This window comes from Gigantopelta aegis, chromosome 15 (genome assembly GCF_016097555.1).
Source record: "Gigantopelta aegis isolate Gae_Host chromosome 15, Gae_host_genome, whole genome shotgun sequence".
Classification (NCBI taxonomy): Eukaryota; Metazoa; Mollusca; class Gastropoda; order Neomphalida; family Peltospiridae; genus Gigantopelta; species Gigantopelta aegis.
This window is the reverse complement of record NC_054713.1, coordinates 20,294,048-20,307,278: the sequence shown is the minus strand read 5'-3', so window position 1 is coordinate 20,307,278 and position 13,231 is coordinate 20,294,048. Positions and strand designations below refer to the sequence as shown.

General features: G+C 37.2%; 1 protein-coding gene across 2 annotated transcripts; it reads right to left on the bottom strand.

Annotated features, from left to right (window-relative positions):
* Positions 1 to 4,422: 4,422 nt before the first annotated feature.
* Positions 4,423 to 13,062, bottom strand: LOC121390284 (mitotic spindle assembly checkpoint protein MAD2B-like). 2 transcript variants are annotated; one of them, XR_005960188.1, is made up of 8 exons: positions 12,939 to 13,062; positions 11,825 to 11,943; positions 10,007 to 10,176; positions 9,346 to 9,440; positions 8,472 to 8,545; positions 7,747 to 7,956; positions 6,900 to 6,992; positions 5,477 to 5,509 (listed from the first exon to the last, which is right to left on the bottom strand). XR_005960188.1 is itself a non-coding variant. In XM_041522069.1 (7 exons), the coding sequence occupies exons 1-7, from the start codon at positions 12,967 to 12,969 to the stop codon at positions 5,471 to 5,473; spliced, it is 621 nt and encodes a 206-aa protein (XP_041378003.1). In that variant the 5' UTR covers positions 12,970 to 13,062; the 3' UTR covers positions 4,423 to 5,470. The 2 variants fall into 2 exon arrangements, 1 of the variants encoding a protein (XP_041378003.1); XM_041522069.1 differs by lacking the exon at positions 7,747 to 7,956 and having other exon boundaries at positions 4,423 to 5,509.
* Between the last annotated feature and the right edge of the window lie 169 nt (positions 13,063 to 13,231).

Sequence of the window (13,231 nt, the reverse complement as noted above, 5' to 3'; positions counted from 1 at the left end):
ATTGTGGCTTTAAGACTGTTCTGTGTTTGTTTTACCGTAGTAAAATATGTTAACTGTTCTGTGTTTTATGTTAAATGGTGGGATGGGGCGGCAAGATTGTGGCTTTAAGACTGTTATGTGTTTTACCGTAGTAAAATTTGTTAAATGATGGGGCGGCAAGATTGTGGCTTTAAGACTGTTCTGTGTTTGTGTTTTACCATAGTAAAATTTGTTAACAATCTGTGTTTTACCGTAGTAAAATTTGTTAAGTGATGGGGCGGCAAGATTGTTCTGTGTTTTACTGTAATAAAATATGTTAAATGGTGGGGAGGTGAGATTGTGGCTTTAAGACTGTTCTGTGTTTGTGTTTTACCGTAGTAAAATATGTTGAATGGTGGGGAGGTGAGATTGTGGCTTTAAGACTGTTCTGTGTTTGTATTTTACCGTAGTAAAATATGTTAAATGGTGGGGAGGCGAGATTGTGGCTTTAAGACTGTTCTGTGTTTTACCGTAGTAAAATTTGTTAAATGATGGGGCGGGAAGATTGTGGCTTTAAGACTGTTCTGTGTTTGTGTTTTACCGTAGTAAAATTTGTTAAATGATGGGGCGGCAACATTGTTCTGTGTTTTACTGTAGTAAAATTTGCTAAGTGATGGGGCGGCAAGATTGTTCTGTGTTTTACTGTAGTAAAATATGTTAAATGGTGGGGAGGTGAGATTGTGGCTTTAAGACTGTTCTGTGTTTGTATTTTACTGTAGTAAAATATGTTAAATGGTGTGGAGGTGAGATTGTGGCTTTAAGACTGTTCTGGGTTTGTTTTACTGTAGTAAAATAGTTAAATGGTGGGGAGGCGAGATTGTGGCTTTAAGACTGTTCTGGGTTTGTTTTACTGTAGTAAAATATGTTAAATGGTAGGGAGGCGATATTGTGGCTTTAAGACTGTTCTGTGTTTGTTTTACCATAGTAAAATATGTTAAATGATGGGGCGGCAAGATTGTGGCTTTAAGACTGTTATGTGTTTTACCGTAGTAAAATTTGTTAAATGATGGGGCGGCTAGATTGTGGCTTTAAGACTGTTCTGTGTTTTACCGTAGTAAAATTTGTTAAGTGATGGGGCGGCAAGATTGTGGCTTTAAGACTGTTCCGTGTTTTACTGTAGTAAAATTTGTTAAGTGATGGGGCGGCAAGATTGTTCTGTGTTTTACTGTAGTAAAATATGTTAAATGGTGGGGAGGTGAGATTGTGGCTTTAAGACTGTTCTGTGTTTGTATTTTACCGTAGTAAAATATGTTAAATGGTGTGGAGGCGAGATTGTGGCTTTAAGACTGTTCTGTGTTTGTATTTTACCGTAGTAAAATATGTTAAATGGTGTGGAGGCGAGATTGTGGCTTTAAGACTGTTCTGTGTTTGTTTTACTGTAGTAAAATAGTTAAATGGTGGGGAGGCGAGATTGTGGCTTTAAGACTGTTCTGTGTTTGTTTTACTGTAGTAAAATAGTTAAATGGTGGGGAGGCGAGATTGTGGCTTTAAGACTGTTCTGTGTTTGTGTTTTACTGTAGTAAAATATGCTAAATGGTAGGGAGGCGATATTGTGGCTTTAAGACTGTTCTGTGTTTGTTTTACCATAGTAAAATATGTTAAATGATGGGGCGGCAAGATTGTGGCTTTAAGACTGTTATGTGTTTTACCGTAGTAAAATTTGTTAAATGATGGGGCGGCAAGATTGTGGCTTTAAGACTGTTCTGTGTTTTACCGTAGTAAAATTTGTTAAATGATGGGGCGGCAAGATTGTGGCTTTAAGACTGTTCCGTGTTTTACTGTAGTAAAATTTGTTAAGTGATGGGGCGGCAAGATTGTTCTGCGTTTTACTGTAGTAAAATATGTTAAATGGCGGGGAGGTGAGATTGTGGCTTTAAGACTGTTCTGTGTTTGTCCGTAGTAAAATATGTTAAATGGTGGGGAGGCGAGATTGTGGCTTTAAGACTGTTCTGTGTTTGTATTTTACCGTAGTAAAATAATTATGTTAAATGGTGGTGAGGCGAGATTGTGGCTTTAAGACTGTTCTGTGTTTGTTTTACTGTAGTAAAATATGTTAACTGGTAAGTTTTACTGTATGGGTGGCAAGGTTAAATGGGGAGGTGAGATTGTGGCTTTAAGACTGTTCTGTATTTGTGTTTTACCGGAGTAAAATATGTTAAATGGTGGGGAGGCGAGATTGTGGCTTTAAGACTGTTAAGTGTTTTACCGTAGTAAAATATGTTAAATGATAGGGCTGCAAGATTGTGGCTTTAAGACTGTTCTGTGTTTTACCGTAGTAAAATGTTACATGATGGGGCGGCAAGATTGTGGCTTTAAGACTGTTCTGTGTTTTACCATAGTAAAATATGTTAAATGATGGGGCAGCAAGATTGTGGCTTTAAGACTGTTATGTGTTTGTGTTTTACTGTAGTAAAATATGTTAAATGACGGGGAGGTGGATATTGGACTTTAGAACATATTTTATATACCACAACGTAACAAAGTGCTGCATTATTGGTATTGTATTAAATGGTATGTTTGAATGTTCAGTTAACTGCTTCTGCATAGTATTTTCCTATTCAAATGCAAGTTATATTGATCTTCAAGTAAATGATGTAACAAAAATGTAAAATCACCTTTGAGTTTATCTCATACACAATGAACAACAACACTTTTGTTTGTAAAAATATAAAGTTACTTTATTATGTGTATATTTGAAACAACAAATTGGTTTTTAAATAAAGGAACAACTCTTAAGACGGGCAAACTAATTTATAAAATGTGATAAAACTGTACAGTGTGACTTCATTAACAACCACCTGTCCATAAAGGACATTACATAAAAGTCAAAGCCTCACAATTCAAATTTTTAGGTGAGACAAGTTATTTTCATAATTTTCTTTTCTGTGCACAACCATTTCATTAACTGTGTTAGGAAATAACTGCTTGGTTATATATTACAGATGTACATGGAATTAATCGCAAATTTGAGTTGAGCTGTTTTGACTTCTAACTAGATGGAAAATACATTTTGTATGTGTACTACTAAGTTTTGAATTCATACTACATTCACAATGTTCAGTATCTGATGCACACACAACAATTCAAAACAAAAGACTGAGCTACAATGTAGCTTAGTTGTACAAATATGGCACCACTGTAAAGGTGCATTGCTAATAGTATTTCATACAAGACAAAAGATTAATTACTATTGAAAGAAAGAACAAACAAAATAACTTATGATGTGTAATAGTAAAGAAGCATTAGGTTAACACAAAAACTACAAGGCCATTGGAACTCCTTTAAAAGGATAGAATGTGGATTTCAAACATCCCTGAAGGCATATAATAGAATCTGGTTTTAAAACTATTGCATAGGAATGCATGCCTAGATTTTGTAGCTTTTTGTAAACAGTATTCATTTAATAATATTTATACAAAAGCCTAAAACCTCTCTTCCTGAGTCAAAGATTTCTCTTCACATACCTAACAATTTTACTTGTTAAGTTGAGTACACACACCCCAACAAGACAGTCACATGTTCTAACTAATCAGTCGGGAATTTTCTGTATGCTGGAAAAAGGAATGATTAAATCTAATCTTCCCTTTTGTGCCGATTAGAGCTTTCATAATGCAGACTATATATCACATCAGCTGGTGTATGTTTGATGTGTCCGTTTAAGTACCTTTTAAGACATTCTATTGTGTTTGTTTGTTTTGTTTAACAACACAATTAGAGCACACCAATTTATTAATTAACAGCTACTGTATGTCAAACAATGTTAGAGAGGAAAACCATTACATTTTTCCATTAGTAGCAAGGGATCTTTATATGCACCATTTCACAGGATAGCACATACCACGGCCTTTGATAAACCAGTCATTGCACACTGGCTGGAACGAATAACAATAGGGCCCACCAACGGGGATCGATCCTAGACCGACCACACATCAGGCAAGTGCTTTACTACTAGGATACGTCCTGCCCCACATACTATTGAATCATGGGAATATTTAACCTTTCAAAAGAATCAATACAAACATAAATGTACAAAATTCTAATTACTATACAAATTAGAAGATGATTGTACATTCAAAAATAAATTTTAAATGACTAGATATAAAGAAATTATTTCAAACCAGATTTAAAAAGTAAAAAGTTTGTTTTATTTAACGACGCCACTAGAGCACATTGATTATTTTATCTTATCATCGGCTATTGGACGTCAAACATATGGTCATTCTGACACTGTTTTTTAGAGGAAACCCGCTGTCGCCACATAGGCTACTCTTTTTACGACAGGCAGCAAGGGATCTTTTATTTGCGCTTCCCACAGGCAGGATAGCACAAACCATGGCCTTTGTTGAACCAGATATGGATCACTGGTCGGTGCAAGTGGTTTACACCTACCCACTGAGCCTTGCGGAGCACTCACTCAGGGTTTGGAGTCGGTATCTGGATTAAAAATCCCATGCCTCGACTGGGATCCGAACCCAGTACCTACCAGCCTGTAGACCAATGGCCTAACCATGACGCCACCGAGGCCAGTCAAACCAGATTTAAAGTTTTAGCGAAAACTGCCGTGCATTATTGTACAAGAAGCAAGACCTTTTATAGCGACTGTCCTCCGTTTACAACTATTTCTTAATAGAGCCTTTTTTTTTTCCCAGATTAAAAATACCAAGATCTGAATATCTAATATGTTTGAGGCTGGGTGCTAATGTTTACATAAATCATTTTTCAGTTTAGTCTGTAATGTATATTTTTTCGTACATAAGAAATTATTGGAGGTAAAATCTGGTTTTGGATACTACATGTACAAACATTAAGACGACAACAAACATCTCGTTTATGTAATCCCCAATATTCTAAAGAAAACAATAGTGGACCCCCCCTTTTTGTAAATTCGAGCATGATGTGTTCAGCTGCAAGAGGTGCGCTGTGTAAAAGGAGAGATGAGTCATCACATTTGGACACCCCCCACCCCTTCTTTCAAAAATCTTGTATCCGTGCCTGGAAATATATTCTGTATGTAATTTTAATCACCAAAAAGACTCTCTTAGTCGGAAACATGGAAAGCAAAATGGAAGCCAACTCAGGATATGCCCCTTTAAGGATTTCAAAATGAATAGCACCGTAACATTATGAATGTCGAGTAACAAAAATGTGGACTCGTATAAGTGTCCTAGACTCCTACACATGTGAAGACATCTATGAGCCGAATTTAGAAAGCCTGTTTATATCGTAAATGTGCATAACTACATATATTTACAATGATTTAACACCTGTGTTTAAGAAAAACAAGCTTCGTAAATTCTGCCCTGTATGTCTTGCACAGAATATAATGACAGACTTTCACTGTGTTTGTTTGACAATCTCCTGCATTCTACCCTGAGGTGATGAATCTTTGTGACACATTGACTGGCATATTTGCTGCAAGTCAAATGGGTATCATTTCATGTCTAATGGACGATCATGTTTTGTGTTCACTTTCCTCAACATATAATTGCATCTGAAAAAAAAAAAAGAGAATTATAAAATACAGCGAAATAAAATATGTTTATTCAGGTAACCGTAAACCAATCTTCAACCAGAAAGATACAGGTAAGGACTGGGATTTGAAGGTGAAAAAGCAAAACAAGTTGAAAAATCAGAACTGCCAGATTTGGAAGAAATTTAAAGGCGAGAAAGGAAAGGGGGCGAGATACTTAAATGGTTCCGAAAAGTATTTTACTGAATCAGCTACATGCATGTAGCTGTATTTTCCATTCATTGTCAATATTTTTATATACATGTAGAACTGAATTATAGCTGAAGATAAGAAAAAATCCCTGTTGATTTTTAGTTGGAGCTTGCTCTTTAGAAAGGAAATGTTTTATTTAACGACGCACTTGACACATTTTATTTACAGTTATATGGAGCCGTACATATCGTTAAGGACCACACAGACATTGAGGGAGGAAACCCACTGTTGCACTTCATGGGCTACTCTTTTTCAATTAGCAGCAAGGGATCTTTTATATGTACCATCCCACAGACAGGGTAGTACATACCACGGCCTCTGATATACCAGTCGTGGTGCACTGACTGGAGCGAGAAATAGCCCACCGACGGGGATCGATCCCAAACTGACCACCCATCAAGCGAGCGCTTTACCACTGAGCTACATCTCGCCCCTTTGCTCTTTAGAATGTTTGCAAAAATGTATTACAGTGAGCGTTGGTTGAAGGAGCATACAAACATACAAACAACATATTTACTTGAATTCATATATTCTTCAGATATCAATATGAAAACAATTGAGGGGAGCGATTAATTGCTCTCATAACTTAGATTATGATACCATATCAATTCACATGCTAAGGGGAGCTGAAAATGACTCCCCTTGAACTGGTCTCAGGGGAGTGATGAGAGGGAGGCAAGAGTGATGGCTCCCCTTAAATGGAGAGGTCTGCTTCTTGCAGTTCTGCCTTGACAAGTAAAGTAAAGTTTGTTTTATTTAACGACGCCACTAGAGCACATTGATTTGTTTATCTTATCATCGGCTATTGGACGTCAAACATATGGTCATTCCGACACTGCTTTTTAGAGAAAACCTGCTGTCGCCACACAGGATACTCTTTTACGACAGGCAGCAAGGGATCTTTTATTTGCGCTTCTCACAGGCAGGATAGCACAAACCATGGCCTTTGTTGAACCAGTTATGGATCACTGGTCGGTGCAAGTGGTTTACACCTACCCATTGAGCCTTGCGGAGCACTCACTCAGGGTTTGGAGTCGGTATCTGGATTAAAAATCCCATGCCTTGACTGGGATCCAAACCCAGTACCTACCAGCCTGTAGACCGATGTCTTTACCATGACGCCACCGAGGCCGGTACCTTTACAAGTAAGACGGTTCACCTGGAATAAGTTGGATTTCATCGACTTGAGAGGGACAAGTTTTGAGTCTACTACCGTCTGCTCCTTCTCATCAGCTTCCACCCATGGAAAGTTCTGGAATGGAAATTTGTAATACATACATTTACTGAATGGCTGTCTAATTATGTTTTATGCTGGAACATTGGCATAAGTTATTCACTACAGCATTCAAGCATGTTGGAGCAACAATTTTCAAATTATATTTCTTTAGTTTTTATTTTAAATTTATTTCGGCTTTAATACATATGTAATAGTCAAGCACGCTGTCCTGGGTAAAGATTTCAGCTATGTGCACACTCTGTTACTATCCTGCAGACAGCACAGCACATACCATGGACTTTGAAATACTAGTCATGTTACACTTTTTGGGATGGAGAAATAATTTTGGAGAAAACTTGGAGTGTTTTCTCTTTTATGGATACATTACCTGTCCTCAAACAAGTGCACTCCCCCCCTACAGCTAGTAATCTGGTCCGAACATCCCAACAGCCAGTGAGATGGCCTAAATTCTTCTACTGTACACTCCCTCTAGTTCCGGTCACATGACTGTAACTTCCTTTTTTATCTCTTCGCTATTGGGTCCAGACGTCTTTTCTTTGGCTCTGCTTAGGAGTCAAATTTTGTTGTCAGATTTTTGTTTTGTATTCGCGTTTTACTAGCCATGGGGGGAGGGGGGGGGGGAGTGCATTTGTTTGAGGACAGGTAATGTGAAAAGAAATGAAGTTTGTTTTGTTTGACACCACTACAACACACTGATTTACTAATCATTGGCTAGTGGATGTCAAACCCACTACATTTTTCCATTAGTAGCAAGGGATCTTTGACATACCAGTCGTGGTGCACTGGCTGGAACGAGAAATATCTCAATGGGTCCACCGACATGGATCGATCCCAAACCAACTGCACATTCCGCCCTGGAGAAACAAAACCCAATCAGAGAATATGTCTTCCAAGGATTCGATCCTTCAACCATTTCAGCAGTCACATGGGTGGCTAGTTGGTCAGTCAGTATCGTACACTATATATCTTCTTTTTTTTTCTTAATGGAAACAAAAAGAAAACAGAAATAATGACTGAAAAAAGAATTGGCTTTAGGGGCCGTCCATAATTTTCAAAATTTTCACAAGCGTACAAACCATACACTGGGGGAGGGGGTTAAGGGCCCAGTGTACGCTTTTTTTTAAAATGAAAAATGTCAATCAACATTTTTCATTTGGGGATGTACACTTTTAGGGGGGAGGAGTAGGGTGGTCAAAAGCGTACGGTTTGAACACTCGTGAAAATGTTTTGAAAAAACAACATGAATAAAATGGTTGCAGATGCGCCACTTGTGCTAATAACTCAAATGTTTGTTTTGTTTAATGACACCACTAAAGCATACTGATTAATTAATTAATCATCGGCTATTGGATGTCAAACATTTGGTAATTCTGACACAGCCATCAGAGAAAACCTGCAACATTTGGCCTAATGCAGCAATGTATCTTTTATATGCACTTTCCCACAGACAGAAAAGCACAAACCACAGTGACCACTTAACTCTATAACATTTACCAGCGAGTCTTGTTTTTCTTCCAGTTTCTGTATCGCAGAATCTCGTGTGTGAACGTGAAGAGTCCAGGAGCAATCTATAAACATACAGGTATGTATACACAATTTGGAGTAACATGCACGAATCCAGGTATTAAATTCTTAAGTTCGAGCCATCTACTGTTTCATATAATGTTTGTTAATTTACTTTTGAATACTTTGGGATCCGTTTTGCAACCCTCACTGTCTGGTATAATTTGACTGGGCAGTGAATTTCAGTTATAATTTAGTTTTATTGACCGTTTTAAGGGATCACACTGCTATTTCAGCCAATGAGTGATGTGTAGGCGACGAATTTAGTTCTATGAAAAAGAGTACATCTTTTCTTTATTTGACTATGTTGGTGTCTGAACAGACTTGACAGTATGATTATGGAATATTGGAAGGGTAACATTGCCTCTTGATTTTGGCATATCAAACTGACAGATGCATATCTGCTTAGCTACAGGCAAGACCATTGTTTACTATGCCTGTGGTACATATATTTAACGAGAGTAGCCTCCCCTCCATTAGCCCATGTGCTCAGGAGTCTGGCCAATTGAAATTGCAGGTGGCAAAGTATCAATTTTATTTGCTTAAATCCTGTCACAGAGGCTGTTCTCTTCATGTCAGGTAGTATATAGCACCTACTGTTAATAATTTAGTCAGTGCTTGGCTTTATATTTTTACTGTCATCAATGTATAATCAATAGTGGTGAGATACCAAATTACTTAATTACACCACTCATAGCCTTAAAATTAAAAACACAATTTAAAATAAAAATTCAACATGGTCACAGCTTTTACAATATAGCTGCCTACAATACACATGAAATTATTGAGTGAACAGCTGACCTACCAGAAGGCAAGGGCTGCAGCAAGCCGTCACAAATGTTCAACTTGAGGATGAAAGCACGTAATGACTGTTCCAAATCATACAAATAATTGTCAGTCCTGGAAATTAAAATCATCTTAAAATAAAATATAATTTAAAAACATTTCATAATTCTACTGCATGTTTGAACTTGAAATTAGAATATAGAGTATATAGAAGGAAGGAAATGTTTTATTTAATGATGCACGTAACACATTTTATTTACGGCTATATGGCGTCGGGCATATGGTTAAAGACAACACAGATATTGAGGGAGGAAACCCGCTGTCGCTACTTCATAGACTACTCTTTTCGATTAGCAGCAAGGGATCTTTTATATACACCATCCTATAGACAGGATAGCACATACCACGGCCTTTGATGTACCAGTCGTGGTGCACTGGCTGGAGTGAGAAATAGAGTATATAGAGTAAAATGTAGAAGAATTGTTTATCAAGTCATTTTATAATTTTACCAGTAATAGTTTAAAATACAAATTCAACTCATACTATTGTGTACATATATACTTATGTATATAACATTAGAATTAATTGTCTTACATACTTTTAAAGAATTCATTGGTTTAAAAAATAAAAAATTATGATGACTTTATTTACAAAATGTATAAAAAAAAATTAATATACACCTGTTTTTTGTCAGTGGTCCACAAATTTCAAAGACAAAATTCTCAACTGGAGAGTTATCTCCCCTCAGTATGACAATGACAACTTTGTCGACCAGCCTTTTTTCGAGAAGAACCGTAACTCCGTCAACAAGGCTGGAGATGTATTGAGTGACTTCTGGATGCACACACATCTGAAATAAGAAATGCATACAATGAAACCTCAGATATTAATGTATACTGATGGAAAGAAATAAAGTATCACATAGATAGCAACAAGAAATAATAAAGAAATCAATTCATATTGTCCGAAGTTGACTGGAAACATATAGGCAGCACATTCAACACTACAGACATTCAGTCCCACATTACAACTTGGTATGAAATACAGTCAATACTACGCTAGTAGTGAATTCAGTTTGGTCTACAATTCCATGTGTACCCTTATTTCTTTCCATCAGTATAGTAACCTAAGTAAGTATCAAACCTGAAAGGCAAAACTATGACACTTTCTAAATTGTATCTTAAATCTAAAGTTAAAGTTTGTTTTGTTTAATGACACCACTAGAGCACACCGATTAATTAATCATCAGCTATTGGATGTCAAACATTTGGTAATTCTGGCTCGTAGTCATCAAAGAAAACCCGGTACATTTTTACCATTCGCCAATTGGCAAATTTTATTTTAATTTGGCGAAAAAATATTGTTTTATAAATTATATTTTTGTGGAAAATAGCTATAGGTTTTGCATTTTTTAAGATAATTTAGCGAACTTTTTTGATCACCCAAAGCTAGCACTGTGATCTTTTATATACACTTTCCCACAGACAGAAAAGCACATATACCACAGGCTTTGACCAGTTGTGGTGCAATGGTTGGAATGAGAAAAAACACAATCAGCTGAATGGATCCAGTGAGATGGTTCTATCCTGCGATGCAAGCACATTAACTGAATGACTTAAATTCAAACTGTATATCTGCACATACAGCAGAGAGTCAAGGGTTGCTTTTAATAGGATGTACATTTAAGTGGTTACAGGGACAGGACATTTGCTGATATGAAATTTACATGACTTAGAGAATTTTGTCATATTCAAAACCATATAGATCTGAAGAACAAAGGCTGTACATTTATACATGTAACACCGGCATCGGTGCCGTCGTGGTTTGGCCATTGGTCTACAGGCTGGTAGGTACTGGGTTCGAATCCCAGTCGAGGCATGGGATTTTTAATCCAGATACGGACTCCAAACCCTGAGTGAGTGTTCCGCAAGGCTCATTGGGTAGGTGTAAACCACTTGCACCGACCAGTGATCCATAACTGGTTCAACAAAGGCTATGGTTTGTGCTATCCTGCCTGTGGGAAGCACAGATAAAAGATTCCTTGCTGCCTGTCATAAAAGAGTAGCCTATGTGGCGACAGTGGGTTTCCTCTAAAAAAAAACAGTGTCAGAATGAACATATGTTTGACGTCCAATAGCCGATGATAAGATAAAAATCAATGTGCTCTAGTGGCGTCGTTAAATAAAACAAACTTTACTTTATACATGTAACAGACAGTGCATCGTCATGTATTGAAGAACTGGCAGTAGTCATGCAGAACAAACGCCATGACAGGCGTGCTTTATAACAGTTTGCTCTGAATGTGCATGTTAAACAAACTGAACCTGAATCATCATGGTCTATTTTTAGAAAAACCTGTAACAACATGGCTTCAACATGCACTCATGAATCACAGTCAAATATATGCAGATACTAGGTACACTCAATATGTGTCCAGTACATTTCACATATACATAAATTTATTACAGGCCCCACAAATATTATCACACTGAACCAACCTGAATGGGAACATTGTATTTCTTAGTCTTCTCAAAGACTCCCGGAGGGTATAAACCACGGATGTACAGAACACAATGGATGGCAGTTTCTAAAAACTCTTTCAAGATGTCACACGAAACTGAAAAACACATCACACTCACATACAATTACATTTATAAAATGTACATGTATGTATATAACAAATGCTGGTCAACTCGCCCCAAAACCCTACCAACTCACCACAAACAGTTTAGTCAACTCGCCCCCTTACATGGGGTGAGTTAACCAGTTAACCAACCACTGGGGAGGGTTAATCAATCACTGAGGCGAGTTGACAAGCCACTGGGGCAAGTTGGTTTTGGGGAAAGTTGACCTTCTCTCATATATATACAATAAAATATTTCACTTATTTTTTTGCCTATACAACTGCCCAATAAATATATTTACATACACTGTTCAAATATATACACAAATGTATGTTGTTTTCCATTTTATGAAAGTGGTTTCAACAACATAAATGGATTATAAGATTACTGTCAAAATATACAAGGATGTAACTCGTTCTGGGATTCCCTCAAGCCAATGATATGCTATTCCAGAGAAAAAGTATTGCTGTCATCAAGTTCATGTGCCCGGTGCACTAATGTAGTAATGATATGCAAGCAGGGAGATTTAGACTGCTGAGCAGTTTATAGAGGAGTTTAAAATGACAATTTTGGTTGAGCAGTGCGGTTTCGGTTTCGACCCCAACCACCACCACCCATCCACCCCCACCCCGAACAAGTGTCTGACAACGGATACCGGGAATCGCGGGATAGTAAAATCATTCAACGTTTATCTTGATTCATGAACTAATTGATCCTCTTGCAATTAAGTTTTTATATGGTATATTTTATTCAAAACTTTGTGTAATCGCACGCCTAGGTGGGTGATCTTCAGCTCTCTTTGATTTTATAAATGACAAATGATGACCAGTTGGTATTTTTTATGATGAACTTCATCATGAAGTGAGCCACCCATCCCCAAATACGTGAAGATAAACCTTGACCGACCGTCCAATTTTAAATTAAAACGGTTTGGTCTGTAATACTGCTAGCCAGCCAGGACGACTAGTAGGTAATAGAAATACTGCACCTTGTTGTACATCAAACCTGTCATCATCCATCGGAAACGAACACAAAAACAAACATAAATATGTGTGTAAACAGATTATGAATTATACAGTAACAGTTTAGTTCAACTGGTACCGCTCCTTTCAAAAAACACCGCGCACCGATCTCAATCTAGAGGCGGGGCTAAACAAACAAGAGACCATGACATGCTCACAGTTAAAATAATGGTTATTGGCATTAACACAGTTGCATTCTAATATATACATTAGCATATTCTTTTTAATCAAGACATCTTAAATATATCATGTGCATTTC